Source organism: Caretta caretta, chromosome 1 (assembly GCF_965140235.1).
Source record: "Caretta caretta isolate rCarCar2 chromosome 1, rCarCar1.hap1, whole genome shotgun sequence".
Taxonomy (NCBI): domain Eukaryota; kingdom Metazoa; phylum Chordata; order Testudines; family Cheloniidae; genus Caretta; species Caretta caretta.
Genome location: NC_134206.1, coordinates 287,026,220 through 287,044,301, shown reverse-complemented (window position 1 = coordinate 287,044,301; position 18,082 = coordinate 287,026,220). Strand labels below are relative to the sequence as shown.

The 18,082-nt window shown below is 40.0% G+C and overlaps 1 protein-coding gene across 2 annotated transcripts in view; it reads left to right on the top strand.

Moving 5' to 3' along the window:
• The window catches only part of LGR5 (leucine rich repeat containing G protein-coupled receptor 5), a 127,988-nt gene that overhangs the window by 83,797 nt on the left and 26,109 nt on the right, over window positions 1-18,082 (top strand). For both annotated transcript variants that reach the window (XM_048835781.2, XM_048835782.2), the window contains exons 5-7: window positions 7,447-7,662; window positions 11,976-12,047; window positions 15,132-15,200. In XM_048835781.2, the coding sequence (XP_048691738.1) occupies window positions 7,447-7,662; window positions 11,976-12,047; window positions 15,132-15,200 (357 nt within the window). The remainder of the gene's footprint in view (window positions 1-7,446; window positions 7,663-11,975; window positions 12,048-15,131; window positions 15,201-18,082) is intronic.

Below are 18,082 nucleotides of genomic sequence, written 5' to 3'. Positions count from 1 at the left end.
CACATTCCCAGTAATATGGATAATTTTCTCCTGCTCCCCTAAAATTCAATGGGAGTTTTTCTATGGTCTTCAGTGGGAGGAGGATCAAGATAAAAAGATAATTCCTATACTAAACAGGACAAACTTCTCTCCTGAATTTATTGTTGTAAGTCATCCTGATTTTACAGGAGGCAGGATATGAAAATAGTACCAGTAAGGTTTCAGTAAGATGTTTTTAAGTTGCCCAAAGCATTTCTTAAATAGTTTTTATTTGTCTTTTATTTATTTGGTATTGTGACAAAGCTCTGTCCTTTCCTCCGTGGGTCCCGCGTTTCACTCCTTTTCTTTTTGCTAGCTTCAGAGGCTCACTGTGACCCTTCACATAACCCTTCTCTTTCTAGAGACAAGGGTCACAGTCTACTGAGCCATTTTCATCATAAGCCAGTGAGGGAGGTGAGGAGAAGTTATCCTTCCTTGCACAGTCTCTGTTGTCTCCCAGTCTCAGTGATTAATCAGGGGGCAAAGGTGTGGGGGGGGAAAGAGCCCAAGCCCACCCTCTACTCCAGGCTCCAGCCCAGGGACCCTAATAGTATCAGCTATGGTAGCTGACCTTTTAGAAACATGACATGTACAATTCCCTGGGCTACTTCCCCCACAGCAGCCCTCACTTCCTCAAGCTCCACTTCACCCTTACCTCAGGGCCTCCTTCCTTGTGCTGGATATGGTGTGTACTACTCAGCCTCTCCAACAGCACAACTTCCTCCCACAGCTCCTGACATGCACACCCACCTGACGAACTGGGAGGCTTTTAACTAGTTTCAGCCAGCCCCTGATTGGCTTCAGGTGTCCCAATCAACCTAACATTCTCCCTGCCTTCTGGAAAGTTCTTAATTGGCCCCAGGTGTCTTAATTGACCTGGAGCAACTGCCATTTCACTTATCCTGGTACCAGGGATTTGTTTAGCCTGGAGCTAATATATCTATCTCCCACTACTTTTCTATAGCCATCTGGCCTTGCCCCGTCACAGTATATACAGGGTACATGATTATCAGGTTTGATGTCACATAAAGGTTTAAGTGGAAATTATCTGGGATTTTCTCTATAATTCATTTGTGGCTAGCATTGGATGGGAAATGGAATTTTCATCCTCCAAGAAATTTGACATTTCAGAATTAGTTTCCATTCTGAACTGGAACAAAAAAATGAAATATTTTAAAGAAGGAAAAAATTGAAAGAGGTTTGAATTGGCATTTTGAAATGGGAAAAAATGAAATTTTGTTTAGAAATGTCAACTCAATTTTTTATTCCTTCAAATGGAAAAACGAAAAATTTAGTAAAAAATCAACATTTTCTTGTGAAGCTGTATGAAACCACATTTTCCTACAAGAAAAATTTTCATGCAAAAAGCTTTACCCATGTTGTTGCCACTCAGGAGGGATCCCAATCTCATGATGATTAAAACTTTATTCCTCATCATACCATGACACATTATCATTATATAATAATCAGTGAAACCTGTAAAGTAATCATCCTTCCTAGGAAACATGCAGTCTGAAAAGTTGTCTACATTCACATTGAGCCTGATCCTGGGATGCAGCTGAATTGAACAGAGTGCAGGTGAAGGTTATCTGTGTACATGCAAAGCTGTGTACATTAAAGTTCACTTTTGCATTCCCCTCATTCTGTCACATGTCTGTGCTGGGTTGGTCCCCCGTGCAATGTTAGAGCAGCCTAAGGATCACTCTGTCTTACACTGGACTGTGGACACAGTCACAAGAGGTTGGAATCAAACAAGGATCCGCTTAGCACAGGGCCATCCCAACCAGCCCTCCTTTCTTTGATACACTAGCAGAAGGGAGGGAGACTGATGTGAGCACCCTTAGGCTGGCTCATGCCACAGGAAGATCACTGCTACTCTGGAAGATGCTCCCTGGCAGGTTCAGCCATCTGTAGGACCAGATTAGGCTAGCAATGCGGTGCAAACAGTCTGCATGGCATTGCATCAGAGATCCAGGCACATTGAATGTAGTTCTGCTTCACCTTTGTGGAAAACCATCTCCATTAAGCAACTGATTTTGTTGGTCCCTTTAGTGGGTACATGGAGGGTGGAGTTTGTGGTACAGCCAGTAAGAAAAATCACAGACAGGGTTTTTGTTCCACAATAATGACAGTTTTATGTTTAAGAGAAAGATCCTCTGACCCTGGTCCAATAGCTGTACCCCTGAGAACAGCCTGTCATGTTTCTATGCCATACAGTACACATTTTCTGATCAGCCATGAACCTTCCAATTTCCCAATTTATGTTCTTCCAAAACTTATTAATCATTTTCATATTGTCACTATAGCAATTCTTTGGACACTCAGCCAAAGAAGAGAAAACTATCACAGCTCCTAGACACAAATCTTTTGACGTGGTCCAGATCTGCTCTCGTACATTGTATAAGCCGCGCTCTAGGCCTGTCAAGGTTCCTCCCCCACTCTGAACTCTAGGGTACAGATGTGGGGACCTGCATGAAAAACCTCCTAAGCTTATCTTTACCAGCTTAGGTCAAAACTTCCCCAAGGTACAAAATATTCCACCCGTTGTCCTTGGACTGGCCGCTACCACCACCAAACTAATACTGGTTACTGGGGAAGAGCTGTTTGGACGCGTCTTTCCCCCCAAAATACTTCCCAAAACCTTGCACCCCACTTCCTGGACAAGGTTTGGTAAAAAGCCTCACCAATTTGCCTAGGTGACTACAGACCCAGACCCTTGGATCTTAAGAACAATGAACAATCCTCCCAACACTTGCACCCCCCCTTTCCTGGGAAATGTTGGATACAAAGCCTCACCAATTTGCATAGGTGACCACAGACCCAAATCCTTGGATCTGAGAACAATGAAAAAGCATTCAGTTTTCTTACAAGAAGACTTTTAATAAAAATAGAAGTAAATAGAAATAAAGAAATCCCCCCTGTAAAATCAGGATGGTAGATATCTTGCAGGGTAATTAGATTCAAAAACATAGAGAACCCCTCTAGGCAAAACCTTAAGTTACAAAAAAGATACACAGACAGAAATAGTTATTCTATTCAGCACAATTCTTTTCTCAGCCATTTAAAGAAATCATAACCTAACACATACCTAGCTAGATTACTTACTAAAAGTTCTAAGACTCCATTCCTGGTCTATCCCCGGTAAAGACCAGCATATAGACAGACACACAGACCCTTTGTTTCTCTCCCTCCTCCCAGCTTTTGAAAGTATCTTGTCTCCTCATTGGTCATTTTGGTCAGGTGCCAGCGAGGTTACCTTTAGCTTCTTAACCCTTTACAGGTGAGAGGAGCTTTCCCCTGGCCAGGAGGGATTTCAAAGGGGTTTACCCTTCCCTTTATATTTATGACAAGGCCTAAGGCCCAGATCAGTTCCGTCCAAGTGAATCTCGATAATGACTGGCAGATCACAGCCTCTTAAGTCCCTGGTTAGATGTAGCAGAGTGGACAAAACCAGATGCCAACACAGGCCACCTATCTCCACCCAAATCAGTCTGTAGTCAGCAATCCCCATGTCATGGTTTGCCCCTTGTTCTCCCACAAACTTCTGCAACCTCGTGATCCAAGAATCACCCACAGTCCACACATTGGCAATCCTGACATCACAAATATTTATTTTCCCTCCGTGATCAAGGCATGTGTACTGTCAATTCCAAACCTCCATGCTGTATGTCTTTGGAAATACCACTATTAATCTTCCCTGAGATCCAGAAGTAGCCACTTACTTCCCCCACAGGCTAATAAAATACAGATTTCTCTCTCTCTCTCTCTCTTTCACACACACTCTCTCTCTCTCTCTCTCTCTCTCTCTCTCTCTCTCTCTCTCTCTCTCTCTCTCACTGCAGAGCAACCTCCTCGGGTGGATGGTGATCCTTCCAGACCCTACATCTATGCAAGTGAAGAAGTGAATGTGTTCTTAGATACCATTTTCAATGAGTTAATCAGTGGGACTTGTGGACCCCCAGGGATCCGCGGACCCAAGTTTGAGAAACACTGCTCTAGCCATTTGTCTATATTGGCACATGTGCATTGTAAAAACTGTACATTTTCTTAAATGCTGTTCTCAATTTCAGTCCCCCAAATATTTATGGGTCCCATGCATTATCTTGGGTAAAATTTGACAGAATTAGACCATTTTGATCCACATCACGTCAATAGTGTGAGCTCTAGCTCTGTTCAAAAACAAAACAAAATAAAAACCACCCAGAAACTTTTTGAAAAATGGCTACTTTGTGGGGGGCTTGTATCTCCACAACCCCTTGCTGAAATGACTCCAAATTTGGGTCATTACCCCTCAATTGCATTCTTCTGAGGCATACCAAATTTCAAAGGAATCCAACTAAGCATGTTTATTTTAGAGGACTTAGAAAGGTGAACCTTTAAACAGAAGTTGTGACACAACCTTAACTATAGTGGTGGTCCAGCACCACTATAAACTTGTCCCATATCCTTGGGCATAGTTTGAGGGGACCAGGGAGGCATTGCCTCCCTGCCCCAACAGCAGTCCTTGGGCAGGTACGGAATTCCCCCCCTCTCCATGCATGACCCCATTGGCCTGACTGGAGCTTCCCCTCCAAAATACAGCAGTCAAACTATGCCTAAGCCCAGATCCTGTATACGCTGACTATAGTCCAGAATACTAGTAGCAGTTATGGAAGGAATTAGTGTTTTATTCTTAAATATGAGAGTCAGCCCTTTTACTTTATCCACTTTTAGAATTCTGCATGAGTAATATCTTTACATGAGCTACAAAACATATGATCAGAGTATACATGGTCAAACAATTACAGTGGACTACATTCTGCATAATTTAAGCATTCACTTTGGACATTTTAAGTGGGCTCATGACAAATATCATGCTGGATGTCATTTTATAGCTGCCTAATAGAGGAGATCAAATATTTTTGATTCTCTAAATTGGCTTTCTTTGGAATATAATAGAACTTTTAAACTGCCCACATGTTAACTATATATTTTAAATTATAAGTAAGGTCATGTTTATGAGTTAATGGTTTAGTTTTGAAAGTGCCAAAACTTTGATCAACATGAGTAAAAAAAATTGGCTGAAAACTATGATTTTGCTCAATGTTTTATACATCAGTATAGATTATTTGTATTATGCCAGGAAACATAACCACTAATGAAATGTTTTATTATCTGCAAGTCGCAAAATGGTACTCAGGAATTTTTTTTTGAAAAAAGATTAGATAACAAAGAAACATTTGTTGGTCATACATTTTAAGAGCACTTGTAAGTCCTGCAACTACATTACATACTCTATAGTATAAGCCATACTAGCTTCTTGCTTTGCCATAAAATTATATTGAAACAATAATTCACCTAGCTTTGAATCACAATTAAATAAGACTGCATACACACACATACAGGGGACAATACCATTTAAATTTGGGAATTTACACTTTCAGCTCACTCAATTTCTAAATTTTCTGTTAGATATGTGGCGGATGAAATCCTGATCATATTGCCATTAACTTCAGTGCCAGGATTTCAGCCATAGTTTCTGTATCGTCTAAAACAACTGACTATACCTAACAACTTCTGTATCTGAAACAATTTGCCCTATCCTGCAACCCTTCTGTGTGTAGCCTCTTTGGAGTCAATAGGGGCGTGAATAGGGGCTACAGGCTGAGACCCCACATGAGACAAGATGTTAATTGTAATACAGTAACACATTTAAATTGAATAAAGCCTCCATTCTTTAATCAGTGTAACTGTCAAACTAGTGCAACTATAACTCCTTAGTTTACATACAGACATCACACAGACAAGAAATTTACTTCTAACCAAACACAAAGAAATGCCATCTATTCACTCAAATTATACCTTATTTGAAAACACAGGCAAAGTATGTTGTTGCCTGGGAAGTGGGGGAGGTACAGCATGGGTATTTCTAAACATTTCCAGCCTCACCCATTGTTGACAGACCCTTGAGTTATTTTGGAAGCTCGGTCTCTGCTGCTTGCCGTGTCAGTTATTGTAGTGAAAATTTAATTGTACAAGGGCTTTGACACTGAACTTTATAAATTTGTTCCAACTGACCTTGTCTCAGTTATTTGCCAGTCTGGCACGGAGCCTTAGAATTCATTATTGTTTCTCATGCAGTAGGTAGAAGTGGTGTGGACTAGGAGACAGAATGGACCCGACATTTTACATGACTGTAAATGAGGAAGCAGCTTTAAATAAAGAGATTAGTATGCCTGCCACATAGAGTATTCATTCCCCCTCTCTCAAATGGACCCAGTTCAGGTTGCGAAGGATTACCTCCTTACGCTCCGGGTGCATCTGTTTGTTCTGTAATGTTTTCAAACATGCTTTTGAAAATTCACTACTGCTTCCTTTTAATAACATCCTGTAAACTGGCAGCCTGAACAAAAGTGCTAATTACTTACTTTTGTAGTGCAAACAAGTGTGCAAAGTCATTAAAGCAGATTAGAAATAAGTAGAAGCATAGACGAGTTATGATAAGCATATAGGTCATATATATGTTCCCCGACATTTCAGAAAATTGATGTGTTCTTTCAATTGTACTCTACCAGGGGCACAAAATAAAAATAATTTTAAACCATTGATCATATAGAGCCTGATTCTTATCTCAGAGCTGGTTATGCCCTTGAAACTGCATTGATTATTTCTGATTTACACCAGTGTGAGATCACAATGTGGCCCGTAGAATCTAGAGAAAAACAAATAGTCTATTGTGCAGTTGTTCTCACTGTGTTGGTTCTGCAGCAACCAAACGGCTTTAGTTTTTCCTACAGATGAAACCAGCTCATTGGTAATGCTGATGCAAAATAAAAAGAAATCGTCGCTGCCCCGCAAATGATACATTAACTGCAGCCTTCATTAGAAACACAGGAACAACCAATATTTCACAAAATGTAATAGATACAATTAGTCAGAAATAAATTTTCTTTTCAGGCTTCTAAGATGGTGCTGAAAACTATGGAGAGCCAAACGCTTCTTTCAGTTACACAGAAGCAATCCCATGACCCAGAGACATAAAAATAATGAGAGAGTCTCTGAGTGAATTTCTTACCAAGTTTTTAATCCCTTAAGGTGACTGAGAGCTCAGAAGGGGAAATAAACTCATTGCTCAGCCCATGGAGGAGTGCCCTGCGCCATTCAAAAGTTACCCCCTCAGTCCGTAAAACAGTCACACTGATGGCTCCAAAGTGAGTCTGGTTTAGATACTGACTAGAAGAATGTTGACCATGGTGTGGGGCCTCAAGGATCAGAATGTAAAGTAGAAGAAAATGTGGGTATCTCCAGAGCACCAACAGGGTGCTTGATGACCCTTCCCCCAACCCTCCCCTTTGGAGCACACTGTACTTGACAATATCCTTTTAGGTCTGTTGTGTTGATTCATTACATTTTTCTCAAAGTCAATGTTCTAAATTTCTGTTTTTTTAGACGTCTGGATGCCAACCACATCAACTATGTGCCACCCAACTGCTTCAGTGGCTTGATCTCTCTTAGACACTTGTGGCTGGATGACAACTCTTTGACAGAAATTCCTGTGCATGCTTTTAGGAGTTTACCAGCACTTCAGGCAATGACACTAGCATTGAACAAAATATATCACATACCAGACTATGCTTTTGGAAACCTCTCCAGTTTGGTAGTTCTGTAAGTTTTATAGTTTTTTTTTTAAAAACAATTTTTGCTAGACCTTGGCCTCTTTGTAATAAATTATTTCAAGATGCAATGTCTAAATTAAGCTTTGTAAGAGATAGTTTAAAAGTAGACTACCCAAAAATGTGAAATGATCTGTAAACCTTGCGGTTGGTTAATATGGGCTACTGTTTTATGTTATAATTTTAGCATTAAATTGATCTTTTTGGGCCATAAACCAAGTTTGCCCTTTATTCTTGCACTGTGTTTAAAGCTATAACTTTTGCAACCTTATTAAGTGACCTTTCTACTCCACATAATGTAAAGATTTGACTTGCAGATATGTTTATTTATAATGATGCAGAGAATTAATGGCAAATAAACTTCTCTTCAGAATGTCAGTGAAGAGATAAGTTGAAAAAAATGGACTTTTGTATCTTAGATATTATTTATAAAATCATAGTACTGGAAGGCTGTTTAAATATGTACATATTTTTACTTAAGACTATAGGGCAATATTGACAACATGAGGCTAGGGTAGGAAAAGGAAATTAACTAAAATCTCATAAAGGATTAGAAGGATAGAATGCTAACAAATACGAGCTGAGAAAGTTCCCTTCACAGACAGTGTGTGTAGATATCTACATAACAGTAGATATGTTCACCTATCAGTATTACTAAACAAAACAGATGCAAAATTCACAGAAACTCCTGGAAGGAATTCCAGTTTCTGAGGAATCATCTTCAGATCTTCTGGAACTATCCCAAACTGAAAAAACTTCTGCTCTATTATTAGAAAAATTATGCAGGAATTATTTCAGGATATACTGAAACATGGTCATTATTAAAGACATTTGTGGTTTGTAGGCAGCACAAAACCATTGCACGTAAGATGTTAAATATATTTTAACATACTCTAACATGCTGATCTGATAGCCATGGTGCAAGCCTTTAGGACAGTATGACTGAATTATTTCAGTGCACTGTATTATAGGCTACCATTGTGATGGGTTTCTTCCCAACCTCCCCTTGTCTCCCCCCCCCCCCCGGCAGGGTGCAACCTGGAACTGGGGTATCACTGAGCCCTCTGTCCCACCAGCCTGGGTTCCCTCTCACCCCATGATGCTGTGACAAGCTACAGTCCTCTCCAGGACTTGTACTCACACTGACACACCCAGCTGCAGTTACATGAAGAAAAGGAGGACTTGTGGCACCTTAGAGACTAACAAATTTATTTGAGCATGAGCTTTCGTGATCTACAGCTCACTTCATCGGATGCATCCGATGAAGTGAGCTGTAGCTCACAAAAGTTTATGCTCAAATAAATTTGTTAGTCTCTAAGGTGCCACAAGTCCTCCTTTTCTTTTTGCAGTTACATGAAGGTTTCTCCTCAGCCCACTCATAAAATGACAATGGAACAACTCCAGTGAACTCCCTCACCCTCCAGCTCCACAGATTAGGACCCCAGAGCTGTACCATCTTTCCCTGGTCAAAAGTCTGACCAGTATAAATTTATTATCCAGTCCGCCCCCCATCAATGTGGAGAAGACAATGTCCCAGCCTCTGTTCCTGAGTGGATTCCCCACACACTTCAAGGAAACCACACTGTTTTAGGTAAAAATATAAAACAGATTTATTAAATACAGAAAGGTAGTTTTTAACCGATTATAAGTATTGAGCATAAGATCAAAGTAGATTACCTAAGAAATTAAACAAAAATGCAAGCTAAGTGTTATACACTAGTTAGGATTTGAATCAAGCAATGTCTCACCCTGTTAGATAGTACAAACAGTTCATCAAGCTTCCATGCAAAGACAGGATTCCTTCTTTCCCGCCTGGGAACAACACTTCCCCCAGTTCAGTCTGTGTTTCCAGGTGTTCAGCTGTGTGAGGAGTGAAGCTCCCTGCTGATGTCATTTTCCCCTTTTATAGCTTATTCTATATGGCGGGAACCATTTTGTTCCAAGCCAAGTTCCCAGCCCAGTTTGTGGAAAAATACAGATACCAAAATGGAGTTCAGTATCTTGTGATCTAGTCACAAGTTCTTGCATGCGCCAATGAGTCATGGCAGCCATTATCCATAGGCTGACAGAAGCATCCCCAGATGAGGATAAGCCTTTTCCATGTCCCATTGTCTTTTTCGATGGGCTATTCAACTTGAATAGGCCATTCATAAAGTGCTTGCTAGATTGTATGTAAAGTTTTGTGGGTGTTACCCAGGTGCAAGCAGATTTGAAATACAGATACAGTCAATATTCATAACTCCAAATACAAAAATGATACATTCATACAAATAAGGTAATCATATTCAGTAAACTATAATTTTCCATTGACACCTCACATGACACATTTTGAACAAGGTGCATCATTATTATGTCATAATCATATCATATCATCTTACCACTATGATAAATATGGAGTGCAGAGTGTCACAACCATAAAAGCTGATCCATCACCTCTAGCAAGTGCAGAATGTGAGCAATACAGTTGTATAAGGTACAAGCCATATAGGTTAAGCAGAAGGAATTCCATCTACCACCTTGTGGACAGTCTTTGCTCTCTGCCTGTGTAGGTACAGATTGAGTTTCAGTATGAGATTTTAACCTTTAGAAGAATGGGTATGTATCCTTTGGCTGAGCTTCCAGATCCCTCAATTATTTTTCATCATGTTGTCAACCACTTGTTAAGGTAGAGATCCTTTCATGCCCCAGCTCTTCTCCCAGTCTCGTCTCCCCACCTTCCCTGCTGAAACTTCAGTAACATTAGGACAATTAAGAAGACAAGATGAAAATAAGCTTCACTTGATGCAGTAGGTGCTGCTGCTTGGCTAGGTCCCCTCATTTTGCATCTGCTGTTTATCTCCTGTTTCTGGGTATAAGACTTTATAGAGTTATTCATATTTTAATCATCCCTAACTATCTGCAGCACCCATTGTTCCAGTCTCTCCAAATCACTTAGTGTGGTTCTGTCCACATGTTTTGCTACCCTATCTCCAGTTCTGCAAATCTTAAGTCAGTGGGAGAACTCACATTGGCTTCAATGGGAGCAGGATTGGACCTGTGGTCATTAAAGATGCAAAACTAATTTGAGTTTTGGGGCAAATTCTTCATACTGCTATAGCCTAAAAGGTCAATATAGTATTTGGGATCAAAATGATTGAGGTTTGTTCCTGGGCGGTTGGGGGGGGGGGATGGGACATTTTTTGGTACAACATCAGAATCTCTATCTTTTAGAGTCAGTTAATAAATAGCTGAATACAGTTTTTGTAGGTTCTGAAAAATTTATCGAGAGCTTCTGATAACTAAAATACTTTTGTGTAAAGCAAAGACATGGATGAGAATAGTATCTGACTCTCACATTCACAGACCTTCTCTTCTTTTATGTGCAACTCCCTCAGTTTCTCTCATACCATGAGGGAGGAGTGAGAAAGGTAAAATATGAGAGAGAAGTCAGCTGGAAAAGCGTTCTCTTAAAAAAAAAAAGGCATTGAAATTACACCAAGTTAACATCCATGTTAATAAGCTACACAGAGCAATTTCTCTATTAAGATCTAAAAATTTAGAAATAGGCATAAGCAGCAAAATTCTAAGCCAAATTTTGAATCTCCCAAACTTTCAGATCTGCACGTTTGTTTCCAGCCAATCACTACTAAAATGTCAAACTGAAAATCCTATAAATTACATAACATACCATTGGAAATTAATTGTTGATTATTCTAGTTTAACAGGGAGGAAGTCAAGTTATAGCATCAGTGAGGTCAGTTATATTTACTAACTCACACTGAAATTCTGATTTTTGATCAAGTTTCTTGCTACACTTCCTCAGGCCTCATGTACATTTTGTCACTTCCCTGCTTCCTATCCTGCCCACTCCCCATACACAACAAAAAAACCCCAACACAACACTTTTTAAGTCCTTCTATCTAATTTAAATATATATTTTTAAATCACCAGTGACCCTATTTTTAAAGTTTCAGAACACTTAATAGGAAATCCCCTCATGTCTAAAATTAGAATGTCAGGATAGACACTTTAAAAATAAATATAAAGAAAGAAAACAATACATTAAATGAAAGAATCACAATCTCTGCAGTTTAAAAACAAAACCTTTCTGTGGAACCAAATCAAAGCCTGGGTGGGTGGATGAGAGGTGGGAGGTAGAGGTGGGGGAAATGCCCTCCTATACATGCTCTTGCAAAAAGCATGACTTGCATATAATCAGTACATGCCTGGAAATGAATTTCTTTTGGTTTAACCATCAACATGTTTTGCTTAACTCCACTGTGTGCAATGTGCTTTCCTGACTGTGCTCTTAATGTTCCCCTGCAGACATCTCCATAACAATAGAATCTACTCCCTGGGAAAGAAATGCTTTGATGGGCTCCACAGCCTAGAGACTTTGTGAGTTGACCTCTTATTTGTTTCCCCCCCTTTTTTTTTCAGTGTTTTCATTAATATTCTGAAAGAATAAAAATACCAAACATGCTTTTTTGGCTTGCTTAATTGCTAAAAGCCAAACATGCTTTTTGGCTTGCTTAATTGCTACAGACTGTGGATGATTGTTTACAATGACTGCAATACACAGTGATTGTGTAGAATGATCCTATTTCTCAACTATAAAACTACACTGCTTTTTTTGTAGGCAGCATATATTAATAAATTATTTAATGACATTTTAAAACTGTACCAAGCACAAAATGACAAATGACTATTCAGGGATAGTTATTCTTGCTTTGATAGTGCTATTTATTTGTCTGTTTATCTTTAGTCAGCAAAGCTAATTGACGTAGAGGTTAAGGAAAAATTCATTGTAACCAAATAGCTTTTAAATTCGCAGATTGCATCTTGCCACATAGTGTGGTTGCAGAATCAGTCAGATACTTTGACCTATTGAACAAAGGAAAAGCTCCAGGTAGCATCAATTACAAACATGTTCTTCTTTGTAAAAAATTGCTCCAATTGTTAATCTTTAAAGGATTTGCTTGAAAAGTTTCTGTGGCAAAGGGATAAAGTCACCTTAGCACCTGCAATAGTTCAGTCAAGTGCAGGAGGTGAACACAGTAAAAGTAAGGCTTCACTGAATAGCATAAAAAAAAAGAATTCTGAGAAAAGAAGACTAAACAGGAAAACAACTCCAAAGTTTAAAGGAAAGTAATTTGCTCCATACATACACAAAGAAAGATATCACCACCTCTGTTTGGTATTGGAGCCCTGACCCACTAGTGCCTGAGGGACAATAATCCTTGCATATCTATTCCCCTCCCTGTCCTATAGCACAACCAAGTGAATCCTCTCCACAGATCATAACCAACTTTACCCAACCAAGGCACTTAAAGAGGCCCAACGGCTTTGGTGCTGATGCACAAGTCATAGAGTTTCAGGTCAGAAGGAACCAATAGATCATCTAATCTGACCTGGTGTATATCACAAGCCACCACCAGCGCATAGCACCAGTACACTAAACCCAACAACTGAAATTGGACCAAAGCATTCCAGCCTATAGGAGATTAAACTTTTATGTGCCACAGGCAGAGAGTGAATAAACCAAATGTCATACAAACATCATCAGAACCTAGTGGTTGGTTTGCTTTCTAATCCACAAAACTATGCAGCGCTCACTTTCCAGTTGCCCTAGGATCCGGGGTTTTAATTTTGAATACCTAAACTAATCCTCTCTACTAGAACTTGAGTCTTCCGTTGTCAAGAGCACCCTGCAATGTTACAGCTTTCACTTTTACCCTGTGCATAGAGAGAAAGTCCCTCAATAAAAAAACAGAGCAGAAGAGGGAAAATGTGATTGTTCTTTAATGAGACATACACAACAGTAGGCAACTGTCCTGAAATGGGGGTGGGGAGCAGTTATTGTAGTTATTCTCCCAGCCCTGGATAGCTGGTGTGAAAGGGAAGAAGATATAGATGACAACCTTGACCCTGGAAAGGAGGGAGGAGAACTTGGAGAATATGGTACCTGCCACAGTCATGTTTATTATTGCACTGGTTGGCATTACCATCAGTGGGGAGGCTGTTTTGGAATCTAGCATCAAGATAGCCAATCACCTGGCTGCATTGGGTGTCACAGGTAGGGTGACCAGATGTCCTGATTTTATAGGGACAGTCCCGATATTTGGGGGGTGGGGGGTTATATGGGCTCCTATTACCCCCCCACCCCCGTCCCAATTTTTGCTATCTGGTCACCCTAGTCACAGGGTTATCCTTCTCTTCTCAGTCTAGGCAAGTCCAGCTCAGCTAGAGGGCCAAACCAAATTACAAATTCTCATTATCTGTGTAATCAAAGCATAGGACCTGAAGAGATTTACAAACAGGAAAAAAAGCCCTGTTGACTACTGACAGCAGTTTCCTGCCTGTGTTATGAAGGATGATGATATTTTGTTGAAGTCCAATGTGAATCATTGTTTCTATTTAATTTAGTCAAATTATCTCTTATTTAAATTGTGAAAAATATATTCTCTATGAAGCAGAAGCTTCTAAGGTGCTCCATGAAGCTGCAAAGTTTAACAAAACAGACCTTTCTTCTATTTAGTTTCAACTGCACACTTAGGCCAAATTCTTCTCTCAGATTATGTATATGGGTTTCTCAGGCCAGGAATTAGCAGGTGGCTAGTGAACGTGCTGGAATGAGGAAATGTCTCACTAACTAGCCGTTCTTAAAATGGAATACCAGGTCGCTAACCTAAATAAAATGTTATTTTTACGACTTGTGTGTGGTGAGGAGTTGTTCTTTCTCCTTTACTCCGTATTGATATTGTCAACCTTACTGCAATCTTAAAACCTCAGAATAGGTGAAATCCTCGGCCCATTGAAATCAATAGAAGTTTTCCCATTAACTTCATTGGGGCTGGGATTTCACCCAATAACTGTTTTTCCATTGATATTTCTCCTTTGCTATTCCTGAATATTTATCTTTCTTATTCTCACATACTGTGCCAAGAAACAGGTCAGAAAAGAAAATTAAAACATGATAAACATGGGCGTTTATAGAAAAGAGGCAAACTGAACCTCAATAATGTGACATATGAACCATGTAAGATTCAATTCACTGTACAAAGCACAGGCATTTATTTAAAAAATCAGTTTTAAGATGAAAAATTCCCAAAATATTTCTATGTAAAAGTTGCAAAATTGTCCATAGGTAAGGATAGATTTTCCTTTCATGCTTACAAATGAGTGGTGGGGAGGGGAGATCACAAAATAGCAGGTGGCTTATTAGCATTTGTAAATGTCCATATTTTCTCATTTCCAAATTGGTAATACTTAATTAAAAATAGCACTGTGATCAAAAATAAAACTGATGATCTGCATTGGGTGGCGTTTATTAGAAAACGTCACGTTTTGAGGATTCCCTAGCCTTTGGACCTATTTCTTTATTTAATGCATGAAAGATGATACTTCCTTACAAATCCCAACAAATTCTATATCATCCCTTAAACAGTGTATAACCTAAATTATGTGATCTATTTTATGCAGAGATTTAAATTACAACAGTCTGGATGAGTTCCCCACTGCTATCAGGACACTCACAAACTTAAAAGAACTGTAAGTATTGAATTCTACCATATAGAGAGGATGCCTTGGACAATGTTTTTATTTATTTGGGAAAAGGTGATGATTTCTATCAGTGCTCTTTAAAACTTTCTATATCCTGGAAAAGTTAGCAAACATGCCAACATATATAAAAGGAAATTTTCAGCATTTCATTTAGAACATTTAACTTTGATAACTTTTACTTGTTACAAATGCTCTTTTGTACTGAAAAGAATTTTTGAGAGAGTATTCTTTTCTGGAACTTTATCCTTGAAATGCAGTATATCGTAATAATAAAAGGACATTATCAGTTTTGTTTCAGCTTCAAATGTGAAACTTTTTTGAAAAGGCACAATGCCTGGGCTAGGAAAAAGAAGCAAGAATTCCTGTTCACTCATAGGCATTTTGGGGAAATAGGGGGGTCATTTTTAACCTTATTTTAAACAGGGTTTTTTCAGTGTAAGTATTCACGTGCAGTGCTGTAAACCAGAAAATTTCTGGAAGCATAGACATGGTTTGTAAAGCAGACTAAAATCAAAGGTGAAACTGACCAGCCTAGATTAATTGTGCAAGCTAGCTGAATTGCAAAATAAGCAAACAGCTAGAAAGTTACCAGTCAGTTAGATTTCTTAAATTCTTTGTTTGAATAATCTATGGTGTTAAAGATAGCACCAGCAGGCATTTTTTAAAACATAGATGATCACAGATCCACTGGACCATTAAGGGTATGTCTACACTGCAATTAAAAACCCTCAGCTTGCATGTGCCAGCTGATTGAGGCTCACAGGGCATGGGCTAAGGGGCTGTTTAACTGCGGTGTAGACATTCTGGCTCCGGCTGGAGCCTGTATTCTAGGACCCTTCCACCTCGCAGGGTCCTAGAGCCCAGACTCCAGCCTGAGCCCTAACATGTACACCACAATGGAACAGCCCCTGTGCCCAATCACTTCGCCCAAGTCAGCTGGCACAGGCCAGCCACAGGTGTCTAATTGCAGTGTAGACATACCCTTAGAGTGCTTCGTGCTGCTGTTGCCATACAAAGCAGATATAAAGTCAATTTAACAAGATGCTTGCAGAAGAATCTCGGAGAATACAAAGACTTTATTGGAGAAGAGGAGGAAAATGAAAAGAATGGCAGTGACAGGCTTGAATACTCCATTCTCTGCAAGCTCATACGAATGACGTTGAAGGAAGACTTTGAGAAATTTCAAACCGAAAAGCTCCTAAAGGCTGCTGAAGATCGTAAAAGTCTCAAAAAATGCAAACGAGAATTGGCGTTGTACAGGTCATCATTATCGGCTTTGAAGAACAGGTATGGAGAATCAATAACTGATCGAACAGAGATGGAGGCAATCTGCAGGGATATCTATACCCAGCTGTTTGTATCCCGTATAGACATCCCAATGCCATTACTTCAACAAACCGATGAACACATACGCTCAGTTCTCATCAGCAAAGTCCGTCACGCAGTCCATCAAATGAAAGACAGGAAGGCTCCAGGCAAGGACAGTTTGACAGCAGAAGTGCTTAAGGCGGGAGGTCAGGAACTTTGGAAAGCTCTTGCCCAAAGGTTCAGCTGCAACCTGGAAATCCAGAAGATACCGTCCAGTTGGAAAGAGTCCAATACCACGTTGCTGCATGAGAAAGGCGACCAAGAAAATCTAAAGAACTATCATCCGATCTGCTTGCTTTCGCATAACTATAAATTGTTCACTAAAATAATAACAAATCGACTTCACGAAACCTGGATGAACAGCAACCTAGAGAGCAGGCCAGCTTTCGAAGGAATTACAGCACGATAGACCACATCTTCATTCTAAACCAACTACTAGAGCGTTCAAGGGAATATAAGTTCCCTTTGTGCATTGCCTTCGTGGACTACGAGAAGGTGTTTGACAGTGTAGAGACTAACACCGTTCTTAAAGCTCTTTCAGAACAAGGCATCAGCGCAAAATATATCACATTACTAAAGGAAGCAAACTCTGGCTGCAGCACAGACATATCGCTGTTCAATACTCCCCTCCAAATCCCCATTGAGAAAGGTGTGAAACAATGAGATACAGCTTCACCAAAATAATTCACAGCCTGTCTTGAATTGGTTTTCTGATGAGCAGACTTGAAAGGTGGGGTTAATATCAATGGCGAGTGGCTAAACTATCTCAGGTTTGCAGATGATATAGTGCTGATAGCCGAAAATACAGCCCAGCTTGAGAGAATGCTTAAAGAACTGAACGCGAAAAGTAGTCAAGTTGGATTAAAAATGAACCAGTTGAAAAGGAAATACATGAGATCAGATGTTCTGCCAAGAACCCAAATAACTCTTGGAGGAGAGCAGATCCAAGAGGTTGATAAATATGTTTATTTGGGCCAGGAAGTCAATATGCGCCACGATCAGAAAGGCAAACTGTCGCGCAGAAAAAAAGCTGGATGGTGCGCATTCAATAACATCAAGGACATCCTCCAAGGAAAGATCAGCAAAACAACTCGTGCGAATGTTTGTAACTCAACCGTGCTTCCAGCGATGTTATATGGCAACGAAACATGGTCGCTGACAAAGATTGAAGAACATCAACTGTCTGTCAAACAGAGGGCGGTGGAACGAACATTTTTGGGCATTTCGCTCCGCGATCACATCCCCAACAAAATAATTAGGCAGCAGCCTGGAGTGCGAGATGTTGTTGAAAGCAGGGTCAGCAAAATGCGGTGGGCAGGACATGTGGCCTGACTCAGCGACAACAGATGGATCGCAGCTATATCCGAGTGGTATCCGCAAGAACAGAAATGGCCACGCGGTCGGCCTCCAAAGAGGTGGGATGATTTCCTAACAAAGAGATATGGACAAGCATGGCGAAGGATGGCCAGAGCGAGAGAAGATTGGAAGACGTGTTGTGACCG